This window comes from Haliotis rufescens, unplaced genomic scaffold, assembly GCF_023055435.1.
Source record: "Haliotis rufescens isolate VD_foot unplaced genomic scaffold, xgHalRufe1.0.p SCAF_25, whole genome shotgun sequence".
Lineage (NCBI taxonomy): Eukaryota > Metazoa > Mollusca > Gastropoda > Lepetellida > Haliotidae > Haliotis > Haliotis rufescens.
Window position 1 is genome coordinate 5,997,585 of NW_025963946.1, and position 21,485 is coordinate 6,019,069.

The window sequence follows — 21,485 nt, forward strand, 5'->3', positions numbered from 1 at the left end:
TTAGTGCCACCAGTGGCTATTACGAGTCATTTCCCTCCTATGTCCCCCCATTAGCCAATCAGATTCGACCTCTCATATCACTTGCATTTGTTTCAAACGAAGTGGCAGCGTCCAGTAAGGGCGATCCGATCGATAATCAAGATTTATATTGTAATAAAACGGGCCTTATTTTGCGAAGTGCATCAAATCATGTGAGCACCTTGATTAAAAACATGGAAAGATTTGGAAAATATGTGTTGAAGCTAAGTTGACGGTACACATGCTTTGCAAGTCATGCAGTCGATCGAAATCTGCATGGTATTTAACAAACCGAATGTTACGAGTTTTGATTGGACTAAGCATAGACTCGTTTGTCCAGCCAAACTCCATAATTCCAGCCTAGTTCGGCAAGGGTGGAAACCGGACAGTTAACTCCCTTGCCTCGGGACCCGTGAAGATCCGGGGTAGAATAGGTCTTCAGCAACCCATGCTTGCCGTAAAAGGCGACTATGTTTGTCGTAAAAGGCGACTAACGGGATCGGGTGGTCAGGCTCACTGACTTGGTTGATGCATGTCATCGATCCCAATTGCGTGAATCTGGTCCAGACTCGATTATTTACAGCCATCATATAGCTGCAATATTGCTGAGTGCGGCGTTAAACAACAAACAAACAAACAAGTCATATAGCCAGTTAACTCCCTTTGCCTCGGGAACATTCATCCAATCGAGGCGACCAGTGAAGATCCGGGGTAAAATTGGTCTTCAGCAACTCATGCTTGCCGTAAAAGACGACTATGCTTGACGTAAAAGGCGACTAACGGAATCGGGCGGTCAGACTCACTGACTTGGTAGATGCATGTCATCGATCCCAATTGCGTGGATCGATGCTCATGATATTAATCACTGGATTGTCTGGTCCAGACTCGATTATTTACAGACCGCCGTCATAAGGCTGGAACATTGCTGAGTGCGGCGTTAAACAACCAACCAACCAACCCTTTGCCTCGGAAAGATGGGATCAATGCTACCAGTTCCAGCGCCTATTGTGGGGTTATAATTCATGTTTTGACCAAAATCCACTTAATAATGCAGAACAGAAGCGGATTCAGGATTTTGAAAACAAAAGAGGGTGAAATATTCCCCTTGACGTTGCCTAGTGTCTGAAAGGTGTCTGAAAAAGGGGGCTATGACCCCCTGCATCCCAATCAGGATCCGCCAGTGCAGAATTTGTTGGAATATGGTTAAGTTGGAATAAGGTACAGATGACTGCGTTGCAGCCTCAATCAGCGGTCCCGCAAATAGTTTCGTTTGTTATATTTTTATTAGACCGTTAATTTTTTCAAGAGATATTTGGGTCCTCGGTTGACCAAGTCATCTCACGCGCCTCTTTTGCATTGTATATTGCTTTGTTTGTTGTTTAATGCCGCGCTCAGCAATATTCCAGCTATATGACGGCGGTCTGTAAAATAATCGAGTCTGGACCAGACAATCCAGTGATTGACATCATGAGCATCGATCCACGCAATTGGGATACGATGACATGAATCAACCAAGTCAGCGAGCCTGACCACCCGATCCCCTAAATTGCCTCTTACGACAAGCATAGTCGTTGCTGAAGACCTATTCTATTCCGGATCTTCACGGGCACAGGGAAAATGAAAAAAATATAATGATGTGATTGTTATATCATATTAAATGCTCAACATTAATGCCATTTTGAAGAATATGTATATAAAACGACGTCACAAACAAATTAAGTCGTGAGTAAGTGAGTGAGTTGGGTTTAACACTGCTTTGAACAGTATTCCAGTTATAGCACGGCGCGTCAGCTTAATTAATGTTGCGAGAAAAGCCCTAGATGATGCAGATATTAGACGTTTACCACTTTGATAAAATCCACGAGAACGGGTATGGTGCTGACAAACCCAGAAACATAATCGGGGCGAACCGGGATTCAAACCCACGATCATCGGTTCCTGACGCGCACAAGGGACGCAACTCTACACAGCGAATTGAGCCTTAAGTTAGACGACCAGGCCACCTGTGCCCCAATTTTCGATTAGTGTTTTGATCTCGACCTTGGTCGTTGTGCAATTAAGTCATTAAAAAAATGATTCAGTGAGTGAGTGAGTGAGTATGGTTTTACGCCGCTTTTAGCAATATTCCAGCAATATCACGGCGGGGGACACCAGAAATGGGCTTCACACATTGTACCCATGTCGGGAATCGAGCCCGGGTCTTCGGCGTGACGAGCGAACGCTTTAACCACTAGGCTACCCGACCGCCCAAAAAAAAGAAAAAAAAGAAACTGATTCAAGTGTTGACGTAAATTACCAATATTATGACATGGCCAACTCGTATCAAGCCCACGCACAAGTTGTGATATAAATGTTTATCAACACTTCATGTGCTACTTCTGTCAAGTTGACACAGGAAAGCATGTTTGGTTGTCAAAATCAAAATCCCTGACCACCAAATTAGATCACGTTTTGTTCAAACCATTTTCGACAGGTGCTGATTTGCCACTGCGTGGTATTGTACGATATACCAATAAAACTAGCGTTTTGGGTACTTGTGCTGTAAAGAGAATAGGTTCTTTCAGTTTTGACACATGAAAACATATTTGGCTGTCAAAATCAAATTCCTTAACACAAAGTTTGTTGTGATTTATGTTTTTTTAATTAGTACCATTTTCGACCGGTGCTGGTTTGTACCTGTGTGGTATAAGCTGGTTCCCGGCTCCCTATGCGCGTCGTCAACTTGCACCATTATTAAAAATATTAGAGACGGGGCCCAGCTTACTGTGTGGTATGACATACGCTTAAACTGGCGTTTTCTGTTAACGCCAGTGCGCTACAGAGAGAATCAAGTCATTCAGTTTCAGGTCTTGTGACAAGAACTTCATTGTTATCGAAAGGATAACTTGTCTTTATTACTTGCCCGTGAAGAGATCACCCGTTTAATAAACATACAGCTTTATTACACATTGTGTAATACCAAAACGCGTGCTTATGTACTCTCGGAACACGTTTCACAAACAAATATTGAAAGCTCTCAACATCCCTTGGCGTATTCAACGACATTGTGTGTGGAGATGATAGATCACTGGGGGGAGCTTACGCACACTCGATGACCCCAGCAACCTTGTTGCTAGGCTGACGTCACATGGCATTGTTTCGCCGATGGATCTTGCAACAAAATTCAAAAAATTACGTCATCGGGTATTGTGACGTGATTGTAAACTTTGAGGTGCAAGGCCCCGTTCCACAAGGCGATCGTACTCTAGCGCAACAACAGTGGTTAGTCTTAGTTAAATTATGTGAGTTGTGATAGCCTTAGCACTACGATAATTTTGTGGGACGAACGCCTGAATTCTAAAGGCGGACCATTGTATGATATTAAATTCATACGTTTCAACTTTTGACGTGTTTGAAGTATTATTCTGTTAAACTCAATTGGATTATGCCATGGATCGTGTCGGTGTCAGCCTATTTACACTCAACAGTATAATTCTAAAAATATTATAAATGACAAGTAATAAATAAAATCATATGGGGAAGGCTCATGCCACTGATCGGCACATGTGCCAGTAAAAAGTGCCAGTGAGCTGACCCACATCTCTGTGTTATTGTTTATATCCCCTTTCAGCAACAGCTGTGTTGTGGCGAGACTGTCCCTTATCTGATGGAACCCGGGGTCAGGAGACATAGACTTACACAGGCTTTTCCCAAAGCATTGATAACATTTTTGTGTCTTATTATAGTACTTATTCACATATCTTATACTTATTCACATGTTACATTATTTGTCTAGTGCATACTAGGTAGTATATAACACCCTGTTCATATAATATTCTTGTTTCGAAAGTAAATACCGTGAGAGGAGTTTGACCAAGAAAGTCTATACTTTGGGGGTTTATAGTTAAATTGAACTCTTTTAAAATATTGTCCAAACAGTTAAGAGCTCCTGAATAATGTTTCCTTTAATTTCCCCACCACCAACCAGGGTATGAAACTCCCAAAAATTTCAGCCAGACCACAGGACTGGCTAGCAGAAATACTTGCCAGCCCTGACCAAAACCTGCCTGCCCACTATAATCATATGTTTCTCAGGATAGTTTAATTAAAAATATCAAAACTGATTGCTTGTAGCATAAGCGCATCGCTAAATGTTAGGTTGGCTAAAAGCTAACGGGGTTTCTTTTTGGTTACATTTTATCATTCATCTTTACATGTGAATTAATGCTTATCATCGGGAATTATTTAGAATATTTTCACCTATAAAATAAAACCCGACCGTCGGGCAGGGGGATTTGAAAATCTGACAGTACGGGTTAAAATCAACCAGTCTCGGACGGTCGGGCAGGCAGGTATTTCGAACGCTGCACCAACCCCTCCAGCCACCTATATTTAGGTACATTTTAGTTCACTGTTCTGTTTCAGCATGCATGTTCCAGTGTTTTTCTATTGAATTCAATTATGCGTTTTTATTCTATTTCTCCAGTCTGGGTCATCTTAAATAAGAACCCCTCTCCGCCGCCTGCTCAACGCCATTCTCCCGTCAACACGTCAAGGCCAAATGATGACAGCACTTTTGTAATCTGATACGACATCTCCAAATAAACTGCAGCGCGGCCCCGGAACAAATCCCTTCAGTGAAGGTTCACATGAACAAATCTCCCACCTCCTAACTGATAAAGACGAGGACGGCTGGATAATTAATCTGCAAGCTGTTTGTAACAGACGACACGTTCTTTACTTCCGGCTGGGAATGCATTTATATTATACAATATCATCTTCAATTAGTTCCAACTATTTTATCATCAAGCGTGTCAAATAGGTAAAGTAGCCATATAGATAGTAAAGATATATATCAGTATGTTCTTGTGTTATAATGCATTTGTTTCTCATCAAATAATCTTATAAAGCAACTGAGCATACATCGCGTGAAGCTACTATATATAATATGATTCATATGATCAGTAGTTTGACCTTTGTGTAGTTCTTTTGTATGCCCGTCCTTTGCAAATGTTATGTAATGTTACCAATGATCAAAGTTTCATCGGAAACGAAATAAGAAACATGGCTGCAACATTACCATAAAATCTAAGTTAAATACAACACATTGGTAAAGAAAGGGTAAACTAGATTATCTTAGTAGTAAAGTCAAGGGAATTACAGTCACATCATATGCTTCTTCTGCATAACTCCCAACCTGTAAAATTGTTGGTAAATCATTTCGATCTACAACCTCTCTCGTTAACTTTTAACTCACTCACTCGGGAACTATATGTCTTCCCTTTAACATAGGGTTTTCTCTATCCAAACGTCACTATGGAAATAGCCTGAAAATTTCGTAGCACATCTGGAAGCCTCGCATGAATCGCATGGAAATAGTTTCAAATACAGGTTTGAAATATTATTATCTTTTTACTTAAACATTTAGGCATAAAATGAGGTAAAAGGAGTAGCTCTATATCCTGTCTCGGAAACTATATAGCTTCCCTTTAACACAGGGGGTCGTCTATACAAACGTCCCATTGGAAAAGAGCCTGAAAACTTAGTGGCACATCTGGGAGCCTCGCATGTTTCGCATGGAAATAGTTTAAAATACTTGTTTGAAATATTATTATCTCTTTCCTAAACAATTTAGGCATAAAATAACTTTAAAACAGTCGCTCTATACCCCCTTTTGGAAACTATATTGCTTCCCTTTACCACTAGGGGTTGTCTATGGAAACGTCCGTATGGAAATAGCCTGAAGACTTAGTGGCACATCTGGGAGCCTCGCATTTTTCGCATGGAAATAGTTTAAAATACGGGTTTGAAATATTATTATCTCTTTCCTTAACCATTTAGGCATACAATAACTTGAAAACAGTCGCTCTATATCCCCTTTTGGAAACTTTATAGCTTCCCTTTAACACAGAGGGTCGTCTATTACAAACGTCCGAATGGAATTAGCCTGAAAACTTAGTGGCACATCTGGGAGCCTCGCATGTTTCGCATGGAAATAGTTTGAAAAAAGTGTTTGAAATATTATTTTCTCTTTTCTGAACAACTGAGGCATAAAATAACTCTAAAACAGACCCTCTATACCTCCATTTGGAAACAATATTGCTTCTCTTTAACACAGGGCGTTGTCTATGCAAACGTCCCTATGGAAAAAGCCTGAAAACTTAGTGGCACATCTGGGAGCCTCGCATTTTTCGCATGGAAATAGTTTAATATACGGGTTTAAAATATTATTATATCTTTACTTCACCATTTAGGCATAAAATGAAGTAAAAGGTGTAGCTCTATATCCTGTCTCGGAAACTATATCGCTTCTCTTTAACACAGGGGGTCGTCTACAAACGTCCGAATGGAAATAGCCTGAAAACTTAGTGGCACATCTGGGAGCCTCGCATTTTTCGCATGGAAATAGTTTAAAATACGGGTTTGAAATATTATTATCTCTTTCCTTAACCATTTAGGCATTAAATAACTTTAAAACAGTCGCTCTATATCCTTTCTTGGAAACTATATAGCTTCCCTTTACTACAAGGGGTCGTCTATACAAACGTCCCTATGGATATAGCCTGAAAACTTAGTGGCACATCTGGGAGCCTCGCATTTTTCTCATGGAAATAGTTTAAAATACGGGTTTGAATTATTATTATCTCTTTCCTTAACCATTTAGGCATTAAATAACTTTAAAACAGTCGCTCTATACCACCTGGTGAAAACTATATAGCTTCCCTTTACCACGGGGGGTTGTCTATACAAACGTCCGAATGGAAATAGCCTGAAAACTTAGTGGCACATCTGGGAGCCTCGCATTTTTCGTATGGAAATAGTTTAAAATACGGGTTTGAAATATTATTATCTCTTTCCTTAACCATTTAGGCATTAAATAACTTTAAAACAGTCGCTCTATATCCTTTCTTGGAAACTATATAGCTTCCCTTTACTACAAGGGGTCGTCTATACAAACGTCCCTATGGATATAGCCTGAAAACTTAGTGGCACATCTGGGAGCCTCGCATTTTTCTCATGGAAATAGTTTAAAATACGGGTTTGAATTATTATTATCTCTTTCCTTAACCATTTAGGCATTAAATAACTTTAAAACAGTCGCTCTATACCACCTGGTGAAAACTATATAGCTTCCCTTTACCACGGGGGGTTGTCTATACAAACGTCCGAATGGAAATAGCCTGAAAACTTAGTGGCACATCTGGGAGCCTCGCATTTTTCGTATGGAAATAGTTTAAAATACGGGTTTGAAATATTATTATCTCTTTCCTTAACCATTTAGGCATTAAATAACTTTAAAACAGTCGCTCTATACCACCTGGTGAAAACTATATAGCTTCCCTTTACCACGGGGGGTTGTCTATACAAACGTCCGAATGGAAATAGCCTGAAAACTTAGTGGCACATCTGGGAGCCTCGCATTTTTCGCATGGAAATAGTTTAAAATACGGGTTTGAAATATTATTATCTCTTTCCTTAACCATTTAGGCATTAAATAACTTTAAAACAGTCGATCTATACCACCTGGTGAAAACTATATAGCTTCCCTTTACCACAGGGGGCCCTCTATACAAACGTCCCCATCGTAAAAGCCTGAAAACTTAGTGGCACATCTGGGAGCCTCGCATGTTTCGCATGGAAATAGTTTAAAATACGGGTTTGAAATATTATTATCTCTTTCCTTAACCATTTAGGCATTAAATAACTTTAAAACAGTCGCTCGATACCCCCTTTTGGAAACTATAGCCTGAAAACATAGTGGCACATCTGGGAGCCTAGCTTTTTCGAATGGAAATTGTTTTAAGTACGTTTTTGAAATAATATTTTCTGATTCCTTAATCTTTCATGCATAAACTAACGTAAAAAGAGTCGCTCTATACCACCTGGTGAAAACTGTATTGCTTCCCTCTGGTGGGGGTTGGAGGTGAGGAGTCGGGGTGAGGGGTTTGCAGTGATTCTGCTATATCTTTTACTCCATCTTATCTTCATATCTTCTTATACAATCTCTGCGTTTCACATCTGAAATTGGTTTGTGTCTCGGGGTGTGTTACTGTTGGTCATCACCCTTTCTTGGTGAGTGTGCCTCAAAACTAAAACAGCCACAAACCGTAACTTTTACGACATGATATGTCTTAGACGAACATCTTGTCTCTGAAATTAACATATTTTACAGATATAAACAGTTGTTAAATATTAGTTATGAAATATATTAATAATAAAACTCTCTTCATTTTCAGGGACTAAACAAATCTGTAGAGCTATAATTGCCTGGAAATTCACAACACACGTAAAGATTGCTATCACCCATCACTGACAGGCCGCTGAAAGTGTCTGACAGGATCATTTACTGACGCTACTGCCTCTCCCCAAACACGCACACTCTCACTGTCAGTCGTGGGCAGTTGAGAGAGCTTAAGTGTCTAATGTCCAGAAATCTCTCGAAAAATCCGACAACGATTTCAAAGTTATTCAATATTTCTGCAAAATCTAAAGATTCTGTTTGCACTATACTTGTAATGGGATGTCCTCAGTGGTAGCGAGAACTTGAATCCGATTTTATGAGATTGAGGTAATCTAGGCATGTGATTATTCCTGTTTTGTTTATTTAAAGCAGTAATTGTTTATTGTTGAGCAAGTTTATCTCTGCAGCCGTTGAAATATGCAGCTTCTCGCCGACTCGTCTCGCATCAAAACACAAGGCAGTGTACTCGCGGGCAACAACAACAAACGTATATTTCGTATATGGTGACACGAGGCAGGAGACTATACGTTTAACTGCAACAAACTCATACATTTAATTAAGCATTTTGAGGATTTCTTTTACAAACTGTGCTAGTTTTCTTTGTTCTGATAAACTTTCAGTATTGAGTAACATATCAAGTGGTATCGCACAAGGTCTTGTAAAATACTTCTTTTGAAGATATAACTTACGCAAGTTATGCAGAAAAGGATATATTAGTAGATAGTGATATTCGTCAGCTAAGTCATGTTTATTACAGTGACTACAAATTCTGTCTTCCCGCGGTATATTTTCCCATCGCCCCATTTCTATTGGTAATCTATGGTTTGTGGATCTTATTTTAGTAATCGGGATACCGAGTCTTCAGGGTAGCGACAGCAGATGATTTTCTAACTGGAGTTTATGTTTAAATATTCGGTAAAATACTGCCTTGGGAGAGTTGTTTACATAACTTGTCCACGTCTGGCTACACTGATTTAATCCGTTTATATTTGGCATGAATTGTTAGGTCCGTATAAAACTAAGGCCTAATCTATCAAATAGTCCTTTAACATATTTATGGTTACAGCAGTCTGCAAAACTATACATAACAGTACACGTTGGTTTATTATAAGTTATCTTAGACCAATATGTCAACATTCTTTGTTTAATTAAATCCGTAATAGGGGTTCTTCCCAGCTCTCCATATAAAAAATAGTGGGGTGTGCTTTTTTTACCCTTAGTATATATATTAAGAAATCTGTGTAAACCTTTTCTATCATATCTAGTTTATCAAATCCCCAAATTTCGGAACCATATGTTAATATAGGCACGATTGTTTGATCAAATAATAATAGCTGGCAGTCTATTGGCAAGTCAAGATTACGTATTCTAATATATATTAAGTGCTTAGCTTTTCTAGCTTGAGCTACTAACGACATCTTGGCTGCTAGGGAATTTCAAGTTCGTTTAAAAACCAGACCCAAGTACTTATAGTGATCTACTACTTCAACAACATTATCGCCTATCCTAAACACATTATTGTACTTTCTTGATCCAAATACAACCACCTTAGTTTTATCAATATTAATACTCAGCTTCCATTGTTTTCAATATTCATAATAAAACATTCATATTATTTTTCTCTTAGGTCACAGGGGTTATCTGCAAGTCTAATAGTATCATCTGCATATTGCAAAACAATAATATTTTTACAGATTCTAACTACTTCATCTTCCGATATAACATCAATACCTTTACGTATTTCCTGTTGTAGATATTCTTCAAGGTCATTTAGGTACAGAGCACACAGGATTGGCGATAGATTTTCCCCCTGTCTTACTCCGATATTACTAGAGAAAAACGATGAATCTTCACACGACTTTATGCCTTGATACATGTTAAATATGAGCTCGAAACGTTTACCTTGTACATTTGTTTTTATTAATTTTTGCCATAGCCCAAAGCACCAAACGTTTTCGAAGGCCTTAGAGAAGTCTATAAATGTACAATACAGTTTCTTTTTGTGTGTCTTGAGGTATTCAATGAGGGAGTGCAATACGAACATGTTATCAACAGTAGAATATCCGTATCGAAATCATCCTTGTGATTCTGATAACAAATTATTATTTTCTAGATAATTATTAATTCTTTCACTTAAAATAGAAGTAAAGGGCAGATGACCACGGAGTACGCTGATGACTGTGTCGGATTAACGAGACTGATTAATGAGTGATTTCGGTAATTCGTTGCAAATTAGGTGTGTCGGAGTCGGAGTGCTAGACTGTCGGATTAACGGGTCTAAATAGGTTCCCATCATTAGTGTCGGATAAAGCCGATTGTCGGATTAACGAGACTTGATTGTTGTATGACAGAATATACGTTTTTATTAGAAGTACTAAGACAGAGACATTTCTTCTGACTGCAAAGTTTTCAAAGAGCAGTACATCGAAAATGTTCTTCACATAACGTGTCCCGAACATGTCTAGGAGGCAACTTGAGTGGACAATACTTTAAGCCAACTTGTGAATGTTCCTATTAATTTTTAACCAGAAATGCCAACCAATTAAACAACTAAAAAAAATACAAAGGTTGTATAGAATAGAATAGAATTTATTGTACTGAACACCCTCATAGGGCAGGGTACAGACTATGTACATATGAACATGTATATAATTATAGATATGACAGGTATATGTATATATGATGTACATTTTGTATAGAGGCATTATTTCATTTACATCATATAAACATTTATGTATATTAGGTTATTGCTGGTTATTTCACTTAATTGGATCGAATATAATAGAATTTTCTTATGGCCTCAGCTTGTACATGTGGTATATAGTCCGGGCAACAAGACTTGACCATTCTTTTGGTGGATTCATAAAGTGTTTTAAGAGGTTTGTTTTATCGGTCTGGGAAGGGTCGCCTATTTCTACCAGTGCCATCAGATTTCTCCTAAGGTCTGTATATAGTGGGCATGAAAGCAGGAAGTGTTCTTCATCCTCTACGGAATGGCAGTCACAGTGCGGACAGAACCTATTTTCAACTGGGGTGTTGGAGTATCTCCCCCTCTCAATTTCCAGGCTGTGAAGACTCAGTCGGAGCTTGGTAAGGTTGTATATGTCACCAGGTCTCCAATGTCATCACACATGTCTGGCCAGAGCTCGAGTGGCAGGGGAAGAGCAGGAGCAGGAGGTCTTGGTGTGGTGTCACTAATGCCAGCTGGAGATTAACTGATGATTACAAGGCCTGTGATTTCAGCAGATTTGTACAGACCCTGATACTGCAGTAATCTTGACTTGCCAAATATCATAGGCTTGGAAGGGACTGTAATGGATATATTTGTTTCATGATCTGTATGACAGCATAGGTACAATAGGATTATGTCTGATTTATTTGTATCTGGAAAGGATATTTATTGCAGAAAACAATCCATTCCCGAAAAAAACACATCATAATTCATACATACACATATACAGACAGACATACATACCTGAAAACACAAAGAAATAATTTAATGCATAGAAAATATCAACAGTACAGATTTGATGATATTATACATAAAATGTCATAGGTTGATCCACGGGAATCTATTGCTCGACACCATCCATTTGAAACATATGCAATTGATGTTGATGGCTAAATATTTGAGAGGATGTGGTGAAATAATATGTTTTCATTATTGTGGACATTTACATTTTGTGTGGATACTTTTCCAAAGAGTATATTTATTTCTTTCGTGTGTTTGATACAATAAAGTAGGTAGTGTCTTTCCTCATTAATGGTTGAACATGTAGAGCATAGTTTCTGATGTAGTGGGGTGGGTGGCTTTGTATGTCTTCCAAGTTCTATAGTTAATTTATGGTTACTTACTCCTAGTTTAGAAAAGTGCACTCGATATTTTCTTATTTTACAGTGACTGAAATATGATTCTAATCTTATTTCATTTTTAACTGTCCTGAATGTCCTCAGTTTTTTCTTGCACCTTTTGGGGCACGGTTGGCCGAGTCGTCTGAGGCGCAGCAATTCGCTGTGCAGAAAAGCGCGTCCCTTGGGCACGCCAGAAATCTATGATCGTGGGTTCGAATCCCGGTTCGCCCCGATTATGTTTCTAGATTTGGTCAGTACGACAACCGTGCTCGTGGGTTTCACCGAAGTGGTTAACGTCTGACACCTGCTTCACTTCGGGCTTTCCTATCACATGGAACGGGGCGGTCGGGGAGCCTAGTGGGTAAAGCAGAATTTCACTATGTTGAAGAACCATCATAGTGATAGCAATTCGTAATTTATATTAGTACTGTGTACATAAGAGTATAGAATCCTAGTTCTGCTCGCCTTGCCCAATTGTGTGTTGTTTTGTTGACACCTAACATGGATATACAACATCGGCGCCGCAGTTTCTCGGGGATTAATTAATCAAAGTTGTTCAGACTAGGGGTGTTGCGTCTATACCCCAGATTTGGGTAGATTATTGGTAGACTGAAGCTTATGGTAGTACCTAGACCCTATTTCAAGGGAGGTTTGGCGCTATTATTAAGTTTATCATTTGCTTCAAATGTTATTCATAAATAATTATATCTATCCATAACTAGAATTTTTGCACCAACCAAGGTCCAAGTATTCGTTTCTTCTATTTTACTTGATTTGCCAAACACTGCAACATTTGTTTTTTCACCTTTAATCTTTAGGTTATTTGTTACACGAAATACTCTTAGACCATCAAATAACTCGTGCAGAATTTTTGGAAGTGGCAAAAAGTACAAAGTCATCGGCAAACAACAAATGACAAATGTTTAAAGCATTAAGTGTTATTTTGTTATTTTCTTGTTTGATATGTGGTGGACGATCATTGTGGAATATATTAAATAATCTGGGAGACAAAATGCACCCATGTCTTATGCCGATGTTGGATTTAAAGGATTGTGAAATGCCCCGTCAATTTTCACTTTATAAGAACTATTTCCTGACATTTTATGTGAAATAGCTTTGTTAGGGGTAGTGCTCTGTCAACTGAATCAGAGGCCTTTTGAAAGTCTACAAAGGAAGTGTATACATTTTTCTTTTTACTTTTTGTTAAAACTATTAAATAAATATTTTATGAACAAATACATTACTTGATGTTCGGTAGCCCTTTCTTAATCCAGAATGAATATCTTCATTTTTGGAAACAAGAAGTCAAGACTCTCTAGACTCTTTCCTTTTAGGGTCTGTTAGGGGACTTGTTTGTTTATTGTGACGTGATACATTCTGTGGCAAGTTCCAGATCCCAGAGGAGTTTCTAGGGAGTTAGAGATGTCACAGCAATAACTGGATAACACATTTAGTGCTTCTGTGAGATCCTAAAAGATAAGCACATACTACCTGAAACCCAGAATGGGGCATGCGGTTGACATTCTGTAAGAATGAGGTTCATGAAGTTGACAGGGCTAACTGATACATATAAACAAGGAACATCCTGCCTCATGATAAAAGTGCTAACACCAGCTAGCTACAGATTTTTGAAACTTAGGCCGTGGTCAGCCTTTAACACACCCAGGGCATCTCACAACAGACTCTCAATAAGACTCAGATATTTACAGAGCGCTGAGAACTCACAAACAGGGCTATGTAACTTTCAAGACTGGATCATGTCCAAAAAAATATTTCTTGCAAGGTACGTACTATTTTTTTAAGTTTTCGTGCAACGTTGAAAGGAAGCAGGATTAGCTTTCAAAATGCCACTTTGGGAAACATGTACATTGTCACGTGTTAGTTTTTAGTAATTTATTAAAATAGAGGCGTTTCTTTTCTCCATGTTTGCGGGTATAATATGTCCAGAGTTTTGTTTAATGGGTTTCAAATGGTTTTCGATTAGTATGTGCTCGCATGTGAAACGTAAAATATTAAAATTTCATAAAGAAGAGCACTCCACGTATCTTTCATGTCGGGGACAATACGTATTGAATGACGGTAGGGTGAAGGGCGTTTAGGTTTAGTCTTTATCATATGCGCAGTGGAAATGAGTATCTATTGTTCTTTTTATGTAAAATACATTCATTTGAATATTACTTTTTCTCATGTTATGTTATGTTATGTTATGTTATGTTATGTTATGTTATGTTATGTTATGTTATGTTATGTTATGTTATGTTTTGTTTTGTTATGTCATTAAACATTCTTATGGAAGGAAGGAGATAATAATGCTGCATACCCGCATTTGAAACTATTTCCATGCTCCTGGATTTGCCACTAAGTTTTCAGGCTATTTCCAAAGGGATGTTGTGTAGATAATCTCCCCCGTGTTAAAGGAAAGCCATATAGTGTTCCAAAGGGGGTATTGAGAGACTCCTTTTACGTTTGTTTATACCTAAATAGTTAAGGAAGGAGAAAATAGTATTTTAAATATAGTTTTCCAAACGGGACACAGAACGATTCCGTTTACGTTTTTTTATGCCTAACTAGTTAAGGAAGGTGAACATTGTATTTCAAACACGTATTGTAAACTATTTGCATGCAAGAAATGCGAGGCTCCCAGATGTGCCACTACGTTTTCAGGGCATTTCCAAAGGGACGTTTGCATAGACAGCCCCTCGTGTTGGTTGGGTTGGTTGGTTGTTTGGTTGTTTAACGCTGCACTCAGCAATATTCGAGCTATTTGACGGCGGTCTGTAAATAATCGAGTCTGGACCAGACAATCCAGTATTTAATATGATGCGCATCTCTTCACGCAATCGGGATCGATGATCGTGTCAAAGCGAAGCCATATATCTTCCCAAAGTGCGTTTTTAAACAACTCTTTTTAAGTTATTTGATGCCTAAATGAATGTGAAAAGAACTAATACTATTTTAAACCCGTATTTTAGCGTTCCAAACGGGGTGTAGAGCGAATACATTTACGTTATTTATGCCTAAACAGTTAAGGAAGGAGAAAATAGTATTTCAAATACGTATTTTAAACTACTTCGATGCGAAAAATGCGAGGCTCCCAGATGTGCCACTTAGTTTTCAGGCTATGTCCATAAGAACGTTTGCATAGACAACCCCATGTAGTAAAGGGAAGCAATATAGTTTCTAAAAGGGGGTATAGAGCGACTGTTTTAAAGTTATTTTATGCCTAAATGGTAAAGGAAAGAGATAATAATATTTATAATATTTCAAACCCGTATATTAAACCTTTTCTATGCGAAACATGTGAGCTTCACAGATGTGCCACTAAGTTTTCAGGCTATTTCAATTGAGACGTTTGCATAGACACACACACGTACACACGAACACACGAACACACGAACGCACGCACTCATTCACTCACTAACACACAAATAAGAAAGTAATGGTATATGTTAACTATATTGTTCGTACTATATAAGGTTATAGAAAGAGATGGCTGAAACTCGTTAATGGAATTGTGATATACATAAACCAAGAGCATATATTCCTAGTTATAAAGACATTGGTTCTAGTTTAAACTGCCTACACCTTGTGCTAAAAACTGGTAACAGTGTTAACATAAATTTAAGGATTCTAATGGTTGTACACATTTCTTCAAATGTTTATATATTGTCATTATTTTATTTCTTCCAGGCATGGACGTTGTGAAACAAACGTGAGTATTATATTTCAACCAATCACGACGTAGATCGTGATCACGTGAGATAGCGAGAGCGAACCAGGCGTCAGTGCGTTAACGAACCTTGCAGGAAGAAGACAAGGGTGATTATGCTCTGACAATTCAGTGACTTAATCTATGCCCTTTAGCTCAAAGTGTGTACAATTACCGTTTGAGCTGGAATATCTACTCTCAGCGTGTACAATTACCGTTTGAGTGGTCATCAACATCCATCTGTTCTTTACCAAGAACAGAACAGGTGATCAACAACAGCCCCACGGGGGTACCAGCCAAGATGGCGGACGCTATGCTGCAATCAGCGGAGCACTCTCCCAGAGCTAATGATGTACTCGGCAAAATCTTGGATGACATGAATGCTTCATCATCTAAAGGTGGAGAAGGATGTCAAAAGCCACGTCCTAAAAGCGCTAAAATGCGCTCCCTGGCATCTAAGGAACAACCCAAATCCAGTTCCAAACAAGCCAAAGAGGTTAGTAACTCGGCAGATAACCAGGCCTCCAACGGCAAGTCCCCGACTACACCCTCTAATGAGAGTCAAGACTGGCTTCTAGCCCAAGTCATGCAACAGAATATGAACACTCAGCAGCTGATATCCAGTATGACATCATCTATTTCCAAACTTGGAGACACTATGGCTTCATTTGTGAATCAGACACCACCCCTCAGCCTTGCTAGTGCAACTGTGACCCGTCCTCCATATGATGAAAGAGGGGAGGGGGGGAGCGCCATGGGCCATTAGTCCAGCGACGAGCTGTCTGACTGTGGCGGGAACGGCGCCATGGAAGACCTCTTTGATGATGCCGACTCTAGCGCGGTGGCAGCTGAAGAGGCTGCAGGTGCTCTGGGAACAGCGGATGACTCCACGCAAATGGATGAAAGTAGTGATATCTTAGACTCCCTGCTTCAGGATTATACCAACGAAGATCTCTTAGGCCCACCTATACAACCAAAGTTGGCAGAGGCAATGAACAATATGATGTTCAAGAAAATGCCTGACGAAAAGTTGAAAGAGAAACTTTCAGTTTACAAGTCTCCCCACAACTGTGAGTTGGTGAAAACGAGCAAAGTCAACCCAGAAATCTGGACTAAGCTCAAATCACAAGAACGGTCAAATGACATAAAGATGCAGAAACTCCAAGCTCCTGTCCTTAGGGCAGCTGTGCCATTGCTACACCTGGCCAGCGACCTGCTAAAAGTTAAGAACAAGGAAATGTCAGTGCAGCAATTAGACATCAAACAACTGGCGAAACAGGCCACTGATGCCATTAGTCTGCTCGCTCACGTGAACACAGAGCTAAACTACCGCCGACGGGAAATGATCAGACCACATCTCAATAAGCAATTCCAGCAGTTGTGTTCACCTCAGACGCCTATGTCTACCCTGCTGTTTGGAGACAACTTGGCGGAAACGATCAAGTCAATGAGTATGACCAACAGATTGGCTCAACAACTCACCTACAGTCAGCAGCGCCCGGCGCCCTACCACAAGCCGTTTACTGCATACAAGACTCCCTCTTATGCAACCAGCCGTAACCATGGCAACCCGGTGAGAGGAAGGGTTTTTTTAGACAGGAGTCGCCCCTTCCACAAGAAGAAATTCGAAGGGGGGAGGCACTAACTGGTACCCCAAGAGAGGTGAGCACTTTCAATATACCAAACAATGTATTTGTTGCGGGTAGACTACGATTTCACGTTCAGAGCTGGCAAGAACTATCTTCAGACATAGATAGACTTTACTTCGTTGCCCGTCCAGTCGCATATTCCCAAAGAAATTAGCTTCTCACCCCAAGAACATTTCATCATAGGTGGAGAAATCGCTAAACTTTTAGCTAAGGGAGTTATCGTTCCATCACGTCGTGAACATGGTGAATACATATCCACAATCTTCATTAGACTTAAGAAAAACGGGACATACAGACTTATCCTGAATCTGAAGCAACTAAATGGAAGTGTAGACTATGTCCATTTCAAGATGGAGAGCCTTACAGCTGCTATCTCATTAGTGCGTAAGGACTGTTACATGGCATCGATAGATTTGAAAGATGTCTACTACACTGTGCCTGTTCATCCAAATCATCAGAAATACCTTAAATTCTTCTGGCAAGGTCAGCTATACCAGTTTACTGTTCTGCCAAACGGACTTAGTTGTGCTCCTAGATACTTCACAAAATTACTTAGAGTGCCGTTTTCATTTCTGAGAACACGGGGACATACTAATGTCGGATACATTGATGATTCGTTCATCGTTGGTGATGATAAGAAAGAATGTTCAACGTTTGTTTCGGAAACTGCTGTCTTGTTCACCAAACTAGGCTTTGTTTTACACCCTGAAAAATCGGTACTGTCACCTACACAGGAAATCACTTTTCTTGGTTTTGTCATCAACTCGTCATCAATGACCGTTTCTCGAGTTCCATCTAAAGCTCAGTTCGTGAAACAAGCCTGTGAAGCATTACTCAAGAAACAGTTGTGTTCGATCCGGGAACTAGCCGAGGTGATTGGTTACATGGTAGCGTGCTTTCCCGGAGTTCGATTAGGCCTTGACAACGGCAAGTCACACGCTCTTCGAAACGCGAAAGGCAATTTTGACAAGGTATTAGAAGTCACCACAGATCAAACGGCTGATCTACAATGGTGGGTAGATAATGTGTGTACAAGTAGCAAGCCGATAAGTGTCGCACCTCCGGTAATTACCCTGACCTCAGACGCTTCAGACACCGGGTGGGGTGGGGCCCGCGGGAAACAGTCCACCGGCGGCCGGTGGTCACGTGATGAAACCGTTAAACATATAAACTACCTTGAGTTACTTGCGGCCTTCTTGACACTGCGGACATTCTGTTCCCTAGAATCCAGCTGTCATGTGAAACTAATGATTGACAATACCACGGCCGTCAGTTATATCAACAACATGGGTGGTAAGAAACCACCACTTGACAGCCTCGCAAGAGACACTTGGCTATGGGGTCTGCAGCGAGACTTGTGGTTAAGTGCGTGCCATGTTCCGGGTAAAGACAATGTGATTGCGGATCGAGAATCTAGAATAATGAAAGACAATACTGAGTGGTACATCGTTGATGAAGTGTTCAGTGAAATATGTAGGGTATTTGGGAAACCTGACATAGATTTGTTTGCCTCAAGACTTAATACTAGACTTGAAAAATATGCTTCTTGGAAGCCAGACCCAGATGCATGTGCCATTGACTCTTTTACGTTTGCATGGAAGACTCACTTCTACGCTTTCCCGCCTTTCAGCATCCTGAATGCAGTGATAAAGAAAGTGGAAGAAGACCAAGCCAGAGGACTACTAGTGGCCCCAGTGTGGCCCACACAACCATGGTTCTCCAGACTCCTCAGACTCCTCATCCATCCACCAGTCATACTACCACCAGTCTCTCAGATCCTACGCCTTCCACACAACAAGGAGGCGAGACACTCTCTCGACAGAATGAAACTTGCAGTGTTTCCCTTATCAGGCTATCTCTTACACGGAGAGGAGTTTCGGACAGAGCTGCCAGTGTTATCCTCCAATCCTGGCGCAAATCCACTAGAGACCAGTACTCCACATACATCAAGAGATGGGTTGCGTTTTGTAATCAAAGGGAAATTGATACGCTGTGTCCATCTGTGACCGAGGTGTTAGATTTTCTGACGGAACTCTATGAGTTACACAACCTTGGTTACAGTGCACTTAACACAGCCAGATCCGCTCTGTCCTGTGTTATATCAGCAGATAACGTCACCATTGGATCTCATCCACTCATTAACCGCTTCATGAAGGGAGTTTTTCAGACTCGCCCCTCACTGCCCAGAAACTCAGTGACGTGGGATACCAGTGTTGTTCTAGGTTATCTAAAAACATTGATGCCTTTGAAGGAACTGTCGTTGAAAGATTTGACACTTAAAACTGTGACTTTGATTGCGCTATTGTCAGGGCAGAGACTGCAAACTGTTCATCTATTAGATGTTAGAGATATTAGCTTGTTCAGTAGTTGTTGTAAGTTCAGAGTTGGTAGCCTGATCAAACAGTCGAGACCTGGGTCGCATCAGGCGGAGATCACTCTGCCGGCATACACGCCGAACAGTAGTCTGTGTATCGTTAGGGTATTACAGGAATACCTTGTCAGAACAGCTCCCATGCGGAACGGTGAGAATCAGCTTTTCATTAGCTACACACAGCCGCATAAGGCTGTAAGTAAAGATACCGTGTCACGCTGGATCAAGCAGGTGCTTCAGTTGAGTGGCATAGACATGAATACGTTCACGCCACACAGTACAAGAATGGCGTCGACTAGTGCCGCGTTACGACATTCTGTGCCGCTTCAGACTATACTGAAAACGGCAGGGTGGAGTAGTTCTGCGACTTTCTCCAAGTTCTACAACAAACCAGTGACTGACAATACGTTCGCATTGGCCATCCTCGACAACAGCTGAACTATTAAACATATAATCATGGAGACTCGTCACATTCCAAGGACTTGGAAGTAGAAGTACATAGACTGGCAAGTGGTTGTTTGAGATTGCCAATTTGGACGTTTCATTTGTTCATATTTGCATATTATAATTAAACTAGCTGTCAGCTTATATTCAGCATTTGTTCTTTGTTTGAAACACCTGTGCTTTAAACATCTCACGTGATCACGATCTACGTCGTGATTGGTTGAAATATAATCGTAGATTAAACGAGACTTACCTGTAAGTTGAAGGTTGATATAGATTATATGAAATAATCACAAGTAGGAGGGATCACGTGCCCTCCCGAACTTATACAGTTACCCACCCTGCTATTTACAGGGTTTCAAACGCTTTAAAGTCTGACGCCTGGTTCGCTCTCGCTATCTCACGTGATCCCTCCTACTTGTGATTATTTCATATAATCTATATCAACCTTCAACTTACAGGTAAGTCTCGTTTAATCTACGATTATTATCTACAGTGGCCATGTAACCTAGACATTGTAGCACCCTACCTTCAGTTGGTTACAGGTTTTCATAAATGCACGGCGAAGATAATGGATATCGACGCGTTATGTTTCATTTAGTACTCATAAATGTAAGTGGCTTTACACCACTCAGTGTCCGGGAGTCTCAAGCAATAGAAAAATAGGACTTCTTTTGAAAACTTGTTGATTTTACACTTTCTACCTTTGTCTACAGAATGAAGACATATGGCACACAAAAGAGCTCGGCACATGTAAGAGTTTACTGGCTAAAGTTGATGGCATATTCCAGTGCAAACTGTGTCCTGAATCAACGTCACGGCGGTACAATGTCAAGGAAGGACACATACACAAGCACACACAACATGCCGTGTAAGTTGGGAGTATGTATAAATTGGTGTTTGTTATTAATCTAATATTGCGTGGTATGTACCTAGCGTATACGTGGCATTACGCATACGTGTAAAACGGTGTCCATTACACAACCTCACAAGCCCAACGCACCATTTTATCTGGTATAATAGTGAGGTGAGGTGAGGTAAAATGGGGTTTAACGTCGCCTCGAAGATTATTGCACTATTTAGCGACGTGCATGCTCGTGTTTGTGTGAGTGGCTGCTTGTACTGGTCCGGACTGATGCCGTTTTATAGTGCTAGCTCACTGAGATACCATGCCACAGTTTAACATGAATACCCCACACAGAGACAGCATACTGACTCCGA

The 21,485-nt window shown here is 40.1% G+C and overlaps 1 protein-coding gene and 1 long non-coding RNA gene across 2 annotated transcripts; both read left to right on the plus strand.

The window, feature by feature from the left end:
• The first annotated feature begins 4,243 nt into the window (after positions 1-4,243).
• On the plus strand, positions 4,244-21,034 carry LOC125383644. Its single transcript, XR_007222853.1, has 3 exons — positions 4,244-4,819; positions 15,782-15,803; positions 20,981-21,034. It is a non-coding gene; the product is annotated as an uncharacterized LOC125383644 (long non-coding RNA).
• On the plus strand, positions 17,430-20,408 carry LOC124121865. Its single transcript, XM_046484941.2, has 2 exons — positions 17,430-17,462; positions 19,080-20,408. The coding sequence occupies exon 2, from the start codon at positions 19,161-19,163 to the stop codon at positions 20,256-20,258; it is 1,098 nt and encodes a 365-aa protein (XP_046340897.2). The 5' UTR covers positions 17,430-17,462; positions 19,080-19,160; the 3' UTR covers positions 20,259-20,408.
• Positions 21,035-21,485: the final 451 nt, after the last annotated feature.

Excerpts from the sequence above, each read along its gene's own strand:
- LOC124121865 (XM_046484941.2), top strand. The coding sequence starts at position 19,161 with ATGGTTCTCCAGACTCCTCAGACTCCTCATCCATCCACCAGTCATACT.